Consider the following 16502-nt stretch of genomic DNA (forward strand, 5'->3'; position numbering starts at 1 on the left):
TGTAATTGAACCCCCCCACGGCGCCATCTTGGCGGGGCCGGGATTTGAACCGGGGGTGCTGTGTGTGCCCCCCCCCCAGTTCCGACCCCCCCCCCCTCTGGGGGGGGTCGGTGTAATTTGGGGGGGGGGGTTGAACCCCATCCCTGAAGCTCAGCCCTGACGAGGGCCGCGTTAACGGGAATGGGGGGGGGACTCTGGGACCCCCACTGCGGGGGGGTCCGCGGGGGGGGTCCCCCGCGCTGAGGGGTCCCCTCTCGGGGGGGGGGGGGGTTACATCTTTGCCACCCCCCCCCAGGCCGCGCGCGGCGTCCGGGGCTACAAGGGCGAGAAGGGCGAGCCCGCCGTCCTCGAACCGGTACGTGTGCCCCCCCCCCCCCCCCCCCCCCCAATTTGTGGGGGTCACTGGGGGGGGCCGCAGCCCCCCCCACACGGTGACGGCCCCCCTCACGCCCCCCCCTTTCCTCCCACAGGGGATGTTGGTGGAGGGGCCCCCCGGGCCCGAGGGGCCCCTGCGGTAAGACACCCCCCCCCCCACCTTGGGTGATGCTCTGGGGAGGGGGCAGCACCCCCTTGTCACCCCCCCAGCACCCCCATCTCTGCCCCCCCCCCCAGGGCATGTCGGGCCCCCCCGGGACACAGGGACCCCCGGGAGCCCCCGGAGAGCCCGGCGAGAGGGTGAGTACGGGCTGGGGGGGGCCCCTCCGAATCCCCCCCCTTGTGCCACTGACCCCCCCCTTGTGCCACTGACCCCCCCTTGTGCCACTGACCCCATCCTTGTGCCATCGACCCCCCCTTGTGCCCTTGACCCCCCCCTTATGCCATTGACCCCCCCCCTCGTGCCATCGACCCCCCCCATGCCCTTGACCCCCCCTTGTGCCATTGACCCCCCCCCATGCCACTGACCCCCCCCAATGCCATCGACCCCCCCCCTTGTGCCCTTGACCCCCCCTTGTGCCCTTGACCCCCCCCCCTTATGCCACTGACCCCCCCCCGGTGCCACTGACCCCCCCCATGCCATCGACCCTCCCCCGTGCCCTTGACCCCCCCCACTGTGCCATTGACCCCCCCTTGTGCCATCGACCCCCCCATTGTGCCACTGATCCCCCCTTGTCCCATTGACCCCCCCACTGTGCCATTGACCCCCCCTTGTGCCATTGACCCCCCCCATTGTGCCACTGATCCCCTCCCCCGGTGCCATCGCCCCCCCTTGTACCATTGACCCCCCCTTGTGCCCTTGAGCCCCCCATTGTGCCCTTGACACCCCCCTTATGCCACTGACCCCCCCCCGGTGCCACTGACCCCCCCCCATCCCCACAGGGCCCCCCCGGCCGCGCCGGCCTCCCCGGCTCCGACGGGACCCCCGGCCCCCCCGGCACCCACATGATGCTGCCGGTGAGTGGGGCGCCGGGCCGCCCGAGGGGTGCTGGGGTGGCTCCCCCACCCCGGAGGTGCCCCCCCACCCAGTTTTTGGGGGGGTGGGGGGCACCCATGCCCACCCCACCCCCTCTTGTCCCAGTTCCGCTTCGGGGGGGGGCGGCGGCGAGAAGGGGCCGGTGGTGGCGGCGCAGGAGGCGCAGGCTCAGGCCATCCTGCAGCAGGCCCCGGGTGAGTCGGGGGGGGGGCGGCATTTTTTGGGGGGGGGGGGGCACCTCATGGGTGCCCCCCCCCGCCCAGGACCCTCCGATGGGGTCCCCAAAGCTGCTTGAACCCAGCAATGCTGCACGCAGGGACGCCCGGGGGTCGCATCCTGCACTCGGTGCCCCCCCGGTTTTGCCCCTGTGCCCCCCCCCGGTGAGGAATAACCCCCCCCCCCCCCCCCCGTTTCTGCCCCCCCCAGCTGGCTCTGCGTGGCCCCCCCGGCCCCATGGGGTACACCGGCCGCCCCGGACCCATGGTGGGTATCAGCGTCACGGGGGGAGGGGGGTTTGGGGGGGGGCTGGTGCCCCCCCCCGTGGTGTGGGGTTGGGGAGGGGCTGGGGGGGGGGGTTTGGGGGTGTCTGGGGGGGGGACCCCCCAGGATTGCCCCCCCTGCTCTGCTCGCAGGGGCAGCCCGGCAGCGCCGGCGTGAAGGGGGAGTCCGGAGACTTCGGCCCCCAGGTGAGCGCCAAGGATTGGGGGGGGGGGGGGGGGTGTGACCCCAGTGACCCCCCCCCCACGCCGCCGCGCGCCCCCTCGTTACCCGGCGCCTCGTTAACTCCCCCCCCCCCCCCTCCGCAGGGTCCCCGAGGTCCCCAGGGCCTGACCGGACCCCCGGGAAAGCCCGGCCGCAGGGTGAGTTTGGGGGGGCTGGGAGGGGGCTGGGGGGGGCTGGGGGGGTCCTGTGCCCCCCCTCACCCCCCCCCCGCGTCCCGCAGGGCCGCCCGGGGGCCGACGGCGCGCGGGGGATGCCCGGAGACCCCGGCGTCAAGGTAACGGCCGGGGTGCCCCCCATCCCCCCCCCCACGCCGGGACCCCGAGCACCCATGGGTGCCCACCCGGGAGAGCTCCCCCGGGACCCCCGCGGCGGGCTGGGACCCCACAGGGTCGGGGTGGGGGGGGGTCAGCGCCGGACCCCTGCCTCTCCGGGGGGGGTCCCGCTGCTGGGCTGATCCCGGGGAGGGGCCTGGAGGTGCCCCCCCACCCCACCCAGGGGTGCCCTCGGTGATGTCATCGCGTCCCCCGCCGCGCAGGGCGACCGCGGCTTCGACGGGCTGCCGGGGCTGCCGGGGTGACAAAGGCCACCGGGTGAGTGACCCCCGGACCCCCCCGTGCCCCCCCCCTTCCCCCGCTGCCTTCACCCTGCCTCCACCCCCTCCCCCACCTACATCCCCGGGACCCCCCACCAAACCGCGGCCTGCGCAAACGCCGTCGCCGCCATCGCCATTGCCATCGTCACCATGGCCATCGTCACCACTGCTGCCATCCCCGCCATCGCCATCGCCGCCATCGCCATCGCCATCACCATCGCCATCGTCACCATGGCCATCGTCACCACTGCTGCCATCCCCGCCATCGCCATCGCCGCCATCGCCATCACCATCACCATTGCCATCGTCACCATGGCCATCGTCACCATTGCTGCCATCCCTGCCATCGACATTGCTGCCATCGCTGCCACCACCATTGCCACCGTCCCTGCCATTGCCATCACCCGCCATCGCCACCATCGCCATCGCCACCATCGCCATTGCTGCCATCACCACTGCCATCGCCATCACCGCCATCGCCACCATCGGCTGCCATCGCCATCGCCATCGCCGCCATCCTGCCATCCCCACCCTTGCCATGACCACCATCCCCATCGCCGCCATCGCCGCCATCACCGCCATTGCCATCGCCACCCTTGGCATCGCCACCATCGCCACCATCGCCGCCATCGCTGCCATCGCCATCGCCGCCATCCCTGCCATCCCCACCCTCGCCATGGCCGCCATGGCCACCATCCCCATCGCTGCCATCGCCGCCATCGCCATCGCCTCCATCGCATCGCCGCCATCGCCATCGCCACCTTCGCCATCGCCACCTTCGCCATCACCACCCTTGGCATCGCCACCATGGCTGCCATCGCCGCCGCCGCCATCGCCACCATCGCTGCCATCCCTGCCATCCCCCACCCTCGCCATGGCCGCCATGGCCGCCATCCCCATCGCTGCCATCGCCGCCATCGCCATCGCCACCCTCGGCATCACCACCATGGCCGCCATCGCCATCGCCGCCATCGCCATCGCCGCCATCGCCATCGCCATCGCCGCCATCCCTGCCATCCCCACCCTCGCCATGACCACCATGGCTGCCATCGCCATCACCATCGCCATCTCCACCCTTGGCATCGCCACCATGGCCGCCATCGCTGCCACCGCCATCGCCATCGCCATCCCCGCCACACCGGCATCCAGGCCCCGCTCCCCGCAGCTCCCCCGCCGCGCCCACCCCCTCCCCTCGCACCCCCCCCCCCGGCACCGCGGCCGTCGCCGCCGCCTGACCCCGGCGCCTTCGTCCCGCAGGGTGAAACCGGCTCGCAGGGGACGCCGGGACCCCCCGGCGAGGACGGCGAGAGGGTGAGTGGCTCTGGGTGCCGGGACCACCGGGGTGGGACAGCCGGGACCCCCCCCCCGCCCCGCTCACCGCCCCCCCCTTTTGTCCCCCCGCAGGGTGACGACGGCGAGGTGGGACCCCGAGGACTCCCCGGAGAAGCGGTACGGGGGGCTCGCACCCAAGGGGGTCTCGCGCCCATGAGGGTCTTGCCCATGGGGGTCTCTTGCCCATGGGGGGGTCTCATGCCACCGGGGGTCTTGCACCCATGGGGGTCTCCCACCTGCAGGGGTCTCGCACCCATGGGGGTCTCACGTCCTCAGGGGTCTCGCGCCCATGGGGGTCTCGCGCCCGCAGGATCTCGCACCCATGGGGGTCTCGTGGCCACGGGGGTCTGACGCCCGTGGTGGTCTCGCCCTTGGGGGTCTCGTGCCCACGGGGGTCTCCCACCTGCAGGGGTCTCGCACCCATGGGGGTCTCAACGCCCTCAGGGGTCTCACACCTGTGGGGGTCTCGCAGTCATGGGGGTCTCTCGCCCATGGGGGTCTCGTGCCCCCGGGGGGTCTTGCACCCGTGGGGGGTCTCGCACCCGCAGGAGTCTCGCACCCGCGGGATCTCGCACCCATGGGGGTCTCGTGGCCACGGGGGTCTCACACCCGTGGGGGGTCTCGCACAGGTCGAGGGGGGGGACATCACGCTCCCACCACCTCTGGGAGCGAAGCCCCCCCCCCCCGTGCCCCCCTAACGCCCCGTCTGCCCTCGCAGGGTCCCAGAGGTCTGCTCGGCCCCAAGGGCCCCCCCGGAATCCCCGGCCCCCCCCGTAAGTGCCGTGCTGAGACCCCCGTCCCCTCCGGCACCCGCTGTGCCCCCCCCCTCAGCACCCATCTCCTCGGCAGGGCGTGCGCGGCATGGACGGACCCCTCGGCCCCAAGGGGAACCTGGTGAGTGGGGGGGCTGCCGCTCGGGGGGTGTCCCCCCCCCCCCCATGACCCCCCCCGGGGACCCCGGCGCGTCCCCGGTGGGGTCAGTGGGTGCTGCCCCACCCCCACCACCTCTGACCTCCCCAGGGGCCGCAAGGGGAGCCCGGACCCCCCGGTCAGCAGGGGACCCCCGGAACCCAGGTGAGCCCCCCCCCCAATTTCAGCCAGGCCCCCCCCCCGGCCTCCCTCCCCTCATTGCTGGGGGGGGGGGGGGCACAGGGAGGTAACCCCCCCCCCCCCAATGTGTTTTAGGGTCTCCCGGGACCCCAAGGAGCCACGGGACCTCCCGGAGAGAAGGTGGGTGCCGGGGCCCGATCCTGGGGGGGGGTGCGAGGAATTTGAGGGGGGGGGTCGTGAGGCTGTGCCCCCCCCTCGCCGCCGGCGCTCACCCCGGCTCCCCTCCCCCCAGGGTCCCCAAGGGAAACCCGGTCTGCCCGGCATGCCCGGCTCCGACGGCCCCCCCGTGAGTACCCCCACCCCCCAGCACTGCCCCCCCCCCCAAATCCCCTGTCTGGGGTGCACCCAGCACCCCGCGGACCCCCCCGGCCACGCCGCCGGCCCCCTCTGACCCCCACGGCCCCCCCAGGCTGGGGGGGCTGGTTGGGGGGGGTCCGGGGGGGTCCCCTGTCTCAATGTCTCCCCCCATCCCCCCCCTTGTGTCCCCAGGGCCACCCCGGCAAGGAGGGACCCCCCGGCACCAAGGGCAACCAGGTAAAGCCCCCTCCCCACACTCTGCCTGGGGGGGGGGCAATGGGCATCCCTGACCCCCGTATTTGCGGGGGGGTCCCATCGAGCCCCCCTAAATGCCCCCCGGCGCCCGGTGCCAACGTCCCCCTCCCTCCGCAGGGACCCTCAGGTCCCCAGGGACCCTCGGCTACCCGGGCCCGCGCGGCATCAAGGTCAGTGCCCGGTGATTTTTTTTTTGGGGGGGGGGGTTATGGACCCCCACCACCTTTTTGGGGTGAAACCGTGCGGAACGGGGGGGTCACCCCGCTCGCCTCTCCCCAGGGAGCCGACGGGATCCGGGGGCTGACGGGACACAAGGGCGAGAAGGTGGGTGTCCGTCCCCGCGCCCCCCACCCCACCGGCGGCGTGGGGGGGTCCCCGGCCGCATCGCCCCCCCCCCCACGCCTCGACGCCGGCCTCTCCATCCTCATCCTCTCCCGCAGGGCGAGGAAGGCTTCCCCCGGCTTCAAGGGCGACATGGGCGTCAAGGGAGACCGGGTAGGTGCGCGGGGGGGTCCCCGGGGTGGCTGCCCCCCCCCCGGCCCACCCTGACCCCCCCCCGGGGGTCTCCCGCAGGGCGAGGTCGGCGTGCCGGGCTCCCGGGGCGAGGACGGACCCGAGGGTCCCAAGGGGACGGACGGGACCCACCGGAGACCCCGGCCCCATCGGGGTGCTCGGGGAGAAGGTGGGGGGGGGGCCGCGGTCACGGTGGGGTGGGGGGGGGGCCGTGGCGTGGTGGGGGCCGTGGCGGGGCCGGTGAGGACCCCCATGGGTGCCCCGCGCCGCCCCCCCACCCCGTCTCTCTCCGCAGGGGAAGCTGGGGGTGCCAGGGCTGCCCGGCTACCCGGGCCGGCAGGGTCCCAAGGTGAGCGCGGCGGCGGGGGGGGGGGCTGCCCCATGCGACCCCCCCAGACCCCCCCCCAGCAGCACCCCTCACCCCGACTCCTCTCCGTCCCCAGGGATCGCAGGGGTTCCCCGGATTCCCGGGCAGCAACGGCGAGAAGGGCGCGCGGGTGAGCGACCCCCCCTCGGCGGGGACATTGGGGTGCGGGGGGGGGGGGTCCCTGCCCTGTGTCCCCCCCCCCGAACCGCTCTCTCTCGCAGGGTCTGTCCGGCAAATCGGGGCCCCGGGGCGAGCGTGGCCCCACGGTGAGTACGGGGGTCCATGGGGGGAGGTTGTGCCCCCCCCTCCCCACACCCCTGGGGGGCCCAGCACCCCCAGTCTGCGGGGTGGGGGCTCCCCGGGCGGTGGGGGGGGGCTGACGGACCCTGTGTCCCCCCCCGTCCCCTCCCAGGGTCCCAGGGGTCAGCGGGGACCACGAGGAGCCACCGGCAAGTCAGGGGCGAAGGTCAGTCCTGGGGGGGGGTCCCGGGGGGGGGGGGCTCACCCCGACCCTCGCGTGTCCGATCGCACACGCGTGCGGCGGGCTGCGGCGTCGACGCGGGAGCCCCCCCCAAAACCTCTCCTTGCTCCCCCCCAGGGCACGTCTGGCAGCGACGGCCCCCCCCGGCCCCCCGGGCGAGCGGGTAAGTGGGGGTCCCTGGGGGGGGGGGGGTTTGGAGGGGGGTATTTGGGGGGGGGGGGTTGTCCCCAGCTCACATGAGCACCCCGATGTCATCGCCGCTGCCCCCCAGCACTGCGACCCCCCCGCTGCCCCCCAGCTCACCCACCCCAACCCTCGAGCCGGGGGCGGTGGGGGGGTCCGGGGGGGGGGGGCAGGTTGGGTGCTGCTCTGCTAACGAGCCCCGGGTTAATTAACGCCGCCCCCCCGACTTCTCCCCCCCAGGGCCTGCCAGGACCGCAGGGACCCAACGGCTTCCCGGGACCCAAGGACCCCCCGTAAGTAGCGGGGTGCCCCCCCCCCCCCCCCCCGAGGTGCCCCCGGCGCCGCTGACCCCCGGCTCCTCTCCCCCCAGGGCCCCCCCGGCAAGGACGGGCTCCCCGGGCACCCCGGCCAGCGCGGAGACGCGGTGAGTGGGCCGGGTGCCCCCCCGCTGACACCCATGCCGCCCCTCCAGCCGCTCGCCTGTCCCCAACCCCCCCCCCAGCCCCCCCCTGAGCCCCCCCCCCCAGCCCTGTGGCTGCTCCCAAGCTACTCTCGGCTTACTCAAGGGTTACTCCAGGTGCTGACCCCCCCTCCCCTTTCATCCTTCTCCCCCCCCAGGGTTTCCAAGGCAAGACCGGCCCCCCCGGCCCGCCCGGGTGGTGGGACCCCAGGTGAGCAGAGGGGGTTTGGGTGGGTGGGGGGTCCCGAGCCCCCCCCGGGCTGCGCTGACCCTCGCTCCCGCCGTCTGCCAGGGAGCCACCGGCGAGTCCGGGCCCATGGGGGAGCGAGGCCACCCGGGCCCCCCCCGGCCCCCCGGAGAGCAAGGGCTGCCGGGACCCTCGGGCAAGGAGGGCACCAAGGTGAGAGGGCGGGGGGCTGGCGGTGGGTCGGGGGGGGGGACGGTGCCGTGGGGACGGGGACGGCCGCTGCGGAGCGGGGTGGGGGTCCGGGGCGTGGAGCCCCCCCACCCATCTCACCCCGTCTCGCCCTAGGGAGACCCCGGCCCCCCCGGCTCCCCCCGGGAAGGACGGACCCCGCCGGCTTGCGGGGTTTCCCCGGCGAGCGGGGTCTGCCCGGCACCCCGGTGAGTGAACCCCTGCCTCGGCGCCGGGACCCCCACCCCAGCCCCCCCCCAGCAGCACCCCACTGACCCCCCCCTCCTCTCGCAGGGCGGCCCAGGGCTGAAAGGCAACGAGGGGCCGGCGGGACCCCCAGGACCCGCAGTGAGTGTGCCCCCCCCCCCATGACCCCGGACCCCCACCGCCACGGCCCCCTGGGCTGACCCCCCCCCCATCTCCCCCCAGGGCTCCCCAGGGAGAGAGGCGGCTCGGGACAGGGGGGTCCCGTTGGCCCCCCGGGACGACCGGGACCGCAGGGACCCCCGGGCCCCGCCGGAGAGAAGGGCGTTCCCGTGAGTGCTGGGCGACGCTCCCCGCGCCCGTCCCGCCGGGGGTGCGAGGGGGTGGGCGCCTGCCCCCCCCAAACCCCCCCACCCCCCCCAACCCATCTCCCACCCCCCCAGGGCGAGAAGGGCCCCGGGGGTCCCGCCGGCCGCGACGGCGTCCAGGGTCCCGTGGGTTTGCCGGGCCCAGCCGGCCCCCCCGGGTGGTCCCGGTGAGGACGGTGACAAGGTGAGGTGTCCCCCCCCCTCGGGGGTCCCCGCGTCCCCCCGCTCCGGCGCTGAGCCCCCCCCCTCCTCCCCGCAGGGCGAGGTGGGCGAGCCGGGGCAGAAGGGCAGCAAAGGCAACAAGGGCGAGCACGTGAGTGCGGCCAATGGCCCCCCCCCCCCCAAAACCGCGTCCCCGCTGCCCCCCGGGGCCGTCGCGGCCTCGCTGACCCCATCCCCCCCTCGCAGGGTCCCCCCGGACCCCCCGGACCCATCGGGTCGGTCGGGCAGCCCGGAGCAGCCGTGAGTATGGCGAGGGGTGGGCAACCGCCGCGGTTGGGTGGGGGGCACGACGCGGGGGGGGGGGGGGGGTCGCGCATCGCCCCTGGGGCCACCCCGAGGAGGGGACGTCCCCGGGTGGGGTGTCACGGTCCTTCGCGCCTCGCAGGGTGCCGACGGGGAGCCGGGTGCCAGAGGTCCCCAGGGACACTTCGGGGCCAAGGGCGACGAGGGGACGCGGGGCTTCAACGGCCCCCCCGGCCCCATCGGGCTCCAGGTGAGTGGGTGCCCCCCCACCCCCCCCCACCCCGCACCCCACGGCCACCCCCTCGCGCCAGGCCCCACCGCACCCGTCCCTCCTGTCCCCAAAATCGGGGGGGACACACACGACACACCCACCCACCCAGGAGGGGCTGGGGAGCATCCCCTGCTGCCCCTCCCCCACATCCCCCCCCCCAATCCAGCTGTGCCCCCCCCCAGTTACACATTCATCATTATTTGCCCCCCCCAACCCTCTGCCCCACATCTGCACCCCCCCAGCACCCACTGTGCCCCCCCCGTAACGCTCTCTTTTGCCCCCCACCCCCCAGTTACATATTCATCATTATTTGCCCCCCCCCCCCCCGCCCCACATCTGCGCCCCCCCCAGCCCCCCCTGTGCCCCCCCCCCCAATTAACGCTCTCTCTCGCCCCAGGGTTTGCCGGGTCCGGCCGGCGAGAAGGGTGAAACGGGTGACGTGGGCCCCATGGTGAGTGGCCGGGACCCCCCCCCAGCCCCCCCGTGTCACTCGGGGTGGGGGCACCCCGGCAGCATCCTCACCCTGTGCTTTCTCCCCCCCCCCCCAGGGCCCACCCGGCCCCCAGGCCCCCGTGGCCCAGCTGGACCCTCAGGAGCTGACGTAAGCGACCCCCGCTTCCCCCCCCCCCCATTGCCCCCTGCACTGTGGGGTGCTGGGGTGACCGGCTCTGCCCCCCCCCACCCCACAGGGACCCCCAGGGACCCCCCGGAGGCATCGGGAACCTGGGACCCCTGGAGCCTCCGGGGGGACAGGGCGTCCCTGTGGGTGGGGGTTCGCCCCTCGGGGGGGGGGGGGGACGCGGGCCCGATCCGGGGGGCTCGGCCGCAGAGGGGGGACGGGGGCGGCAGGGGGAGGGGCTGACTTCTCTCCGTTCCCGTTTCAGGGGGACCCCGGTGAATCGGGGACCCCGGGAATCCAAGGGGAGCCCGGAGTGAAGGTGAGTGACAGCGCGGACCCCCCCCCATCCGTCTGTCCCCGTGCCCCCCGTCCCCGCCGGCTCTGACCCCCACCTCGCCCCGCAGGGCCCGCGGGGAGAGCGAGGGGAGAAGGGAGAAGCCGGAGCCGCCGGTGCCGCCGGCCCCCCCGGGAGGGAAAGGACCCCCCGGCGACGACGGGCCCAAGGGGAACCCTGTGAGTGCCGCGTGCCCCCCGCGACGTGGGGGTCCTGGGCGGGGGGAGCAGGGTGGGTTCGCTGGGGTCCCTTGGGGGCAGCTCCGGGGTCCCCTCACGCTGACTCCGTTGCAGGGTCCCGTCGGCTTCCCCGGCGATCCCGGACCCCCGGGGGAGATGGGTCCCAGGGTGAGTGCCGCGTCCCACCCGCTCCGCGCTGCTCCTGGAGGGGTCTTCCCCGGGGATGGGGGGTGGGGTTCGGGGGGGGGTCTGCGGGACCGACTGCGGCGTTTCCCTTCCGACAGGGCCAGGACGGCGCCAAGGGCGAGCGCGGCGAGGACGGCGAGCCCGGGGAGCCGGTGAGTGCCGCGTGCCGGCGCCTCGTCCGCGTCCCCGTCGCTCTGCGCGGCGACGTCTCCACCAGATCCCCCCAACCCCGGAGGTTGGGGTCGAGCGGGGACGCCGGGGACCCCAGGCCGGCGTCCCTCCCACGGGGCCGTCGCCTGGTCCTCGACCCCCCCCGCCCCTCCGCGTGCTCCTCGCGCGGCGCGGCGTCCCCCTCGCCGCCCCGTCTCTGGGACGAGGCCACCTCGCTCGACTCCCTTCTCCTCCTTCCGCAGGGCTCGCCGGGTCCGACGGGCGAGAACGGCCCCCCCGGCCCCCTGGGGAAGAGGGTAAGCGCCCGGCAGTGACCCCCCACCCCTGCCACCCCCTGGGTGCCCCTCACCGCCCCGTTTCTCCCCTCCGCAGGGCCCAGCCGGCTCCCCCGGCCCCGAGGGGCGTCAGGGTGAGAAGGGCGCGAAGGTGAGCGACTCGGTGACCCCCACCCTATCCACGCTGGGGTCCCGTGGGGAGACCCCGGCGGCGCCGACCAGCTCCGTGCGCCCCGTGGACGAGACCCGGTTCCTCTGTCCCCGCAGGGAGACCCGGGCGCGGTGGGTGCCCCCGGCAAGACGGGTCCCGTGGGTCCCCAGGGCCTTGCCGGGAAGCAGGGTCCCGACGGGCTCCGAGGGCTGCCCGGCTCCGTGGTGAGTGCCGACGTCCCGGGGCGCGACGGGGTCTGCTGGAGTGGGCGAGGGTCCGACCGTCACCCCGGGAGGGGACCGGGACCCGGCACCGTGCCCGCAGTTCACGGGGTGGGCGCTGCCACGGGTGGCACCGACGCCGGACCGGGGGCACCCACCTCGTCCTCTCGCCCGCGCAGGGGGAACAAGGCAAACCGGGGACCACGGGCCAGGCTGGGCCGCCGGGACCGGTGGTGAGTGCGGCCCCCTCTGCCCCGCCACGGCCCCCCGGGGCGGGGGTCCCCCGCTTCGCGCTCCCCACACCTCCCGTGTGCCTCCGCAGGGTCCCCCGGGTCTGCCTGGCCTCAGAGGTGACAGCGGTGCCAAGGGCGAGAAGGTGAGCGAGGCGCGGCGCAGCCCCCCGTGCCGCGGGTCGGCGACGCCGGCCGGGGACCGCGGCACCCCGCGTGGCACCCCGCGTGGCCGACCCGCGGCACGGGGGCCGAGACCCTCGACGCCGCGGGGCAGCCGGCGCTGGGCGTGCTGGTCCCTACGGGTCCCGCGTCCTCGTCCGCGGCGCTGAGCTCCGCTGGTGTCTCGGCAGGGCCACCCCGGTCTCATCGGCCTGATCGGACCCCCGGGGGAGCAGGGGGAGAAGGGAGAGCGGGGTCTCCCCGGCCCCCAGGGCTCCACGGGGCAGAAAGGAGAAACCGTGAGTGCGGGGGCCTGGGGGGGCAGGGGGTAACTGGGGGGGGCTGGGAGTGGGGAGCCCCGCAGGGTGCCGGGGGAGGGGGGGATGGGCACGTCCCGGTTGCCTCACGCCGGTCTCTGCTCTGCTCCCGCCACGCAGGGGATCCCTGGTGCCACCGGACCCATCGGCCCCGCCGGCCCCCCCGGACTTCCCGTGAGTGCCCCCCGCGCGCTGCTGGCCCTGCACCCCCCCCTCTCCAAGCCCCCGCTGCTCGCTCCCCCCGGCTCGCTCCCCGTTTCCCTCCCTGCGTGCGCTGGGGGGGGGGGGCTGCTGTGCCCCCCGCCCCGTGCCAGCCCCCGTCACTGACCGACCCGGTCTCGCTTCGCAGGGCCCGGCCGGTCCCAAAGGCGCCAAGGGAGCCGCGGTGAGCACCCAGCCGGGACCCCCGCCCCGACCCCCCCCCCCCGCCCTGCCCGAGGCCGGCGCCTGCGAGCGTCTCCTTCCTCTAGGGCCAAGCAGGACCCAAAGGTGAACGCGGACCCCCGGGACCCCCGGGTCACCCGGTGAGTGGCTCCAGCGCTGGTGCCAGGGCAGGGATGACTTGGGGGGGGTGGAGGAAGACCCCCTCGGCGGGTGAAGTGACACGCAGGCACGGGTGCGGAGCGACGTCTCCTGTCTCGGAGCCCCGGCGCGGGGCGGTTTGGGGCCCTGGGGAGTGGGGACCACGCAGCTCCCCGCGCTGGGGGGGCTGACGGCGCTGCGCCCGCCGCAGGGCCCCCCCGGGGAGGTGATCCAGCCGCTGCCGATCCAGCTGCCCAAGAAGAGCAAGCGCTCGATCGACGCCAGCAAGCTGGTGGGCGAGGAGGAGGGCGAGGACGGCGACGGAGCGGCCGCCGCCGGGGCGCCTGGCGACTACGCCGACGGCGTGGAGGAGATCTTCGGCTCCCTCAACTCCCTCAAGCAGGAGATCGAGGGGCTGCGGCGCCCGATGGGGACGCGGGACAACCCTGCCCGCACCTGCCAGGACCTGCAGCTCAGCCACCCGGGCCTGCGCGACGGTGAGGCGCGCCGGCGGCGGCGGCGGGCGCGGCAGCAGCGTCCCGCGTGCTGACCGCTCTCCTCCCCGCGCAGGCGAGTACTGGATTGACCCCAACCAGGGCTGCGCCCGAGACTCTTTCAAGGTCTACTGCAACTTCACCGCGGGCGGGGAGACCTGCGTCTTCCCCAGCAAGGACGTGCAGGAGGTGAGCGAAGCGGCGGGCAGCTCGGCGCGCGGGCCGCGGGGCGGTGGGGGTCGGCTCACGGCTGCCGCTCCGCTTCCAGGTGAAGATGTCGGCGTGGGAGAAGGAGGTGCCGCGGCGGTGGTTCAGCCAGTTCCGGGAGGGCAGCAGGGTAAGGACGCTGGCGGGGTGGGCTGAGCCCGCTGCGGCACGGGCGGGTGAGACCCGGGGCCGCGTGCGCTGCCGGCGGTGTGCTGGTCCCACGAAGGACGCGGTCTGCGGATGCTGGCTCCCGCGTGGGGCCCCGGCTCGGCCCCCGCCCGCGCCCCGGCTCGCGCCGCTGTTGCCCTCTCCCGTAACGCCCTCGGTGCGTCCCCAGCCGCTTGCCTCGCTGCTGCCTCGGGGGCGGCTGGACCCCTCTCTTCCTCCGTTTCGAAGGAGAAACGTCCTCCACCTGCCCTTGAACCTGTCAGCCCTTGGGCCACCTCCCCTCCCCCAGCTGCCTCCCCCGGGGGTCGCAGACCCCCCCTCCAGCCCCGCGCACCTCCGGCCGTCGGCCCCCCGCCGACTCGCCTCCTGCTCCCGCAGTTCTCCTACACGGACGCGGAGGGCCGGCCGCTCGGCGTGGTGCAGCTGACCTTCCTGCGGCTCCTCAGCGTCGCGGCCCGCCAGAACTTCACCTACCACTGCCAGCGCTCGGTGGGCTGGCACGGCCCCGCCGCCGGCGACCACCAGCGCGCCCTCCGCTTCCTGGCTGCCAACGAGGAGGAGCTGGGCTACGACACCAGCCCCTACATCAAAGCCGTGGCGGACGGCTGCGCGGTGAGCGGGGCGCGGGGGGACGGCGGGGCGTGGGCGGGTGCGCGATGTGCGGGGACAGAGGAGAAGCTGAAGAGAAAGAGAGGGGTGAGGGGACAAACGGGTAGCGAGGAGGCACCGGAAGGCGCCGGGATGGAGGGATGGAAGGACGGAGAGGAGGCGGGGTCGTTGCTTTGGGGGTGCCGTGAGCGTGCGCTGCCCCGGAGAGGGGTGATCCGGCGAAATTCCGGGGAGAAGGGGGGGCCGGACGGCCTCCAGGGCTGAGCCTGGGTAACGCCGGAGCGGCGCGGGCTGCTGGGTAGCGAGGAGGGTCGGCTCCGCGTCAGCCCGGTGCCGGCACTGGTGGTCCCCGGTACCCCCCGGCCCCTGACGCCTCCGCCTGCCTCGGTTTCCCCGCAGGCGCGCAAGGGCCCCGGCCGGACGGTGCTGGAGGTGAGCACGCCCCGCCCGGAGCAGCTCCCGCTGCTCGACGTCCGCGTCACCGACTTCGGCGAGCCCGGCCAGAGGTTCGGGCTCGAGGTGGGCCCAGCCTGTTTCCTCGGCTAGGACCAAACCGTCGCCCCCCCCTCCGAACCCCCCGCCACACCCTGGCCTCCAGCGGGGCAAACCTCGCCCCCTCGCATCCCCCCCACCGCCTCCGAGCGGCGAAGCCGCGGGACCCCTCGCGCCGCGTCACTCACCCCGCTGCCGCGAGGAGACGAGGCGCCAGCCCTGCCAGCGCGCACCGAGACCGCCGCGCCGCCGCTGCCGCCGTCCCCGCGGGGGCCAGGGTCTGGAGAGATGCCAAAGAGACTTTACCGCTTAGAATAAATCTATATTTTAATACGTAGAGAGGCAGAGAGGAAAGTTTTTAACGGATCCACTGGCTACCTCCCTCGGCGCCCGGCAGTGCTCCCTTCCTCCCAGCATCTCCCTCCGAACCCCGGTGCTCTTCCCCAGCGTTCCCAGGGCTCGTTGTCCATGCTCCCCCCGCCACGGCCCACCGCGCCGGGGGAGCCCCTCGAGGAGCGCGCCCGCCGAGCAGAGCGAGCGGTACTCGGGTCCGCTCCCCGCCTGGAGAGCCGGAGGGTTTGAAGCCCAGCGTGGCGAGCACACCCAGGACGGCGGTGGTCAAGCGCCGCTGACGCGCGTCTGGGGTTAGCACCGAGAAGCTCTCGGAGCGCTCGCCCCGCGTGGATTCGCGCCACGGCAGCCCTCGGGCTGCACAGCTCGGGGTCAGGAGGGAACGGACCCAGGGACGGGTCTGTCGCCTGCTCCGTGCGCAACCCCGCAGCGACCGCCGCCGCGCCGACCTGCCTGGGCTCCGTCGCCTGGCCCAGCCCGACTCAGACGGGTGGAGCGGCCGCTTGACTCCGCTGCTCTGCTAATCGCGGTTAATTAATTTGAAAAATGCTTCCCTGTCCCGCCGAGGTGCTCCTTCTCTTCGCCGCGCACCCGACAGCTCCGAGGGGTTCCGGCGCCTGTCCCCAGCCCGACCTCCAGCCGTCGCCAGTCACCCCTCTCACAACGGGCGCATTCAGACAGCCTCCGACAAAGCCTGCCCTTAGCCCGTGGCAGGCAGCGAGGAAGAAGGACGCTGTGTTTTTACTGTGTTTGTTATTTTTTAAATTAATTATGTTATTTAAAGGAGTGGATGGAACCACCGACACCGGTCCCTGCGGCGTGATTTTGGATTTCCCGATTAAAAAACCCCCCAAGGCGCGAATTTCTGCATGGGGATTAACCCAGCTCCGTGCTCGGGGGAGGAGGGAGGGGAGGAAAAAATAATTTAAAAAAAAAAAAGATAAGAAATAATTTTCTTGGTGCCGTCCGATAAAAAGAAGTTTAAAAGGGCACCAGTTTCTGCTTTTTAGTTTTCTTAAAAAGCAGAGGTGTGCCCCCTGGTGCTGAGCCGGCGGCCTGTGTGATGTTTGTAAGTAATTTTTGGAGTCGTATTGTAATATATCATCTATAATTTTGCTGCTTTTTGGGGGTTGGTTATTTCGTTTGTTTCCTGTCTCTCACTTTCCCCCTAGCTTACCTATGTGATTTACTACATCCCGAAACTCTTCCGTCCCGAAACTCCTCCGTCCCGCAATTCCTCCGTCCCGAAACTCCTCCGTCCCAAAACTCCTCCGTCCCAAAACTCCTCCATACCGAAACTCCTCCGTCCTGAAACTCCTCCGTCCCAAAACTCCTCTGTCCTGAAACTCCTCCGTCCCGAAACTCCT

General features: G+C 73.8%; 2 protein-coding genes across 2 annotated transcripts; both read left to right on the forward strand.

Moving 5' to 3' along the window:
- The first annotated feature begins 615 nt into the window (after window positions 1–615).
- Window positions 616–7561, forward strand: LOC142359831 (uncharacterized). The gene is given in 30 exon segments (XM_075412201.1): window positions 616–675; window positions 1318–1392; window positions 1517–1533; window positions 1535–1599; window positions 1833–1894; window positions 2044–2097; window positions 2218–2271; window positions 2355–2408; window positions 2670–2705; window positions 2707–2724; window positions 3984–4037; window positions 4131–4175; window positions 4777–4830; window positions 4908–4952; window positions 5079–5132; window positions 5244–5288; window positions 5401–5454; window positions 5658–5702; window positions 5838–5859; window positions 5862–5890; window positions 6000–6044; window positions 6161–6175; window positions 6177–6215; window positions 6294–6347; window positions 6349–6402; window positions 6529–6582; window positions 6677–6730; window positions 6822–6866; window positions 7013–7066; window positions 7505–7561. Coding segments are annotated over 30 exon segments (1413 nt in total).
- Window positions 7562–8507: 946 nt separating this feature from the next.
- On the forward strand, window positions 8508–16043 carry LOC142359832 (uncharacterized). Its single transcript, XM_075412203.1, is given in 29 exon segments — window positions 8508–8526; window positions 8569–8675; window positions 8787–8876; window positions 8878–8895; window positions 8971–9024; window positions 9120–9173; window positions 9319–9426; window positions 9845–9905; window positions 9996–10048; window positions 10138–10203; window positions 10332–10385; window positions 10471–10521; window positions 10523–10579; window positions 10694–10747; window positions 10864–10917; window positions 11179–11232; window positions 11309–11362; window positions 11479–11586; window positions 11763–11816; window positions 11906–11959; window positions 12167–12274; window positions 12413–12466; window positions 12642–12677; window positions 12763–12816; window positions 13026–13311; window positions 13385–13497; window positions 13577–13645; window positions 14062–14295; window positions 14692–16043. Coding segments are annotated over 29 exon segments (2325 nt in total). The 3' UTR covers window positions 14839–16043.
- The last annotated feature ends 459 nt before the right edge of the window (window positions 16044–16502 follow it).

This window comes from Opisthocomus hoazin, unplaced genomic scaffold (assembly GCF_030867145.1).
Source record: "Opisthocomus hoazin isolate bOpiHoa1 unplaced genomic scaffold, bOpiHoa1.hap1 HAP1_SCAFFOLD_118, whole genome shotgun sequence".
NCBI lineage: Eukaryota > Metazoa > Chordata > Aves > Opisthocomiformes > Opisthocomidae > Opisthocomus > Opisthocomus hoazin.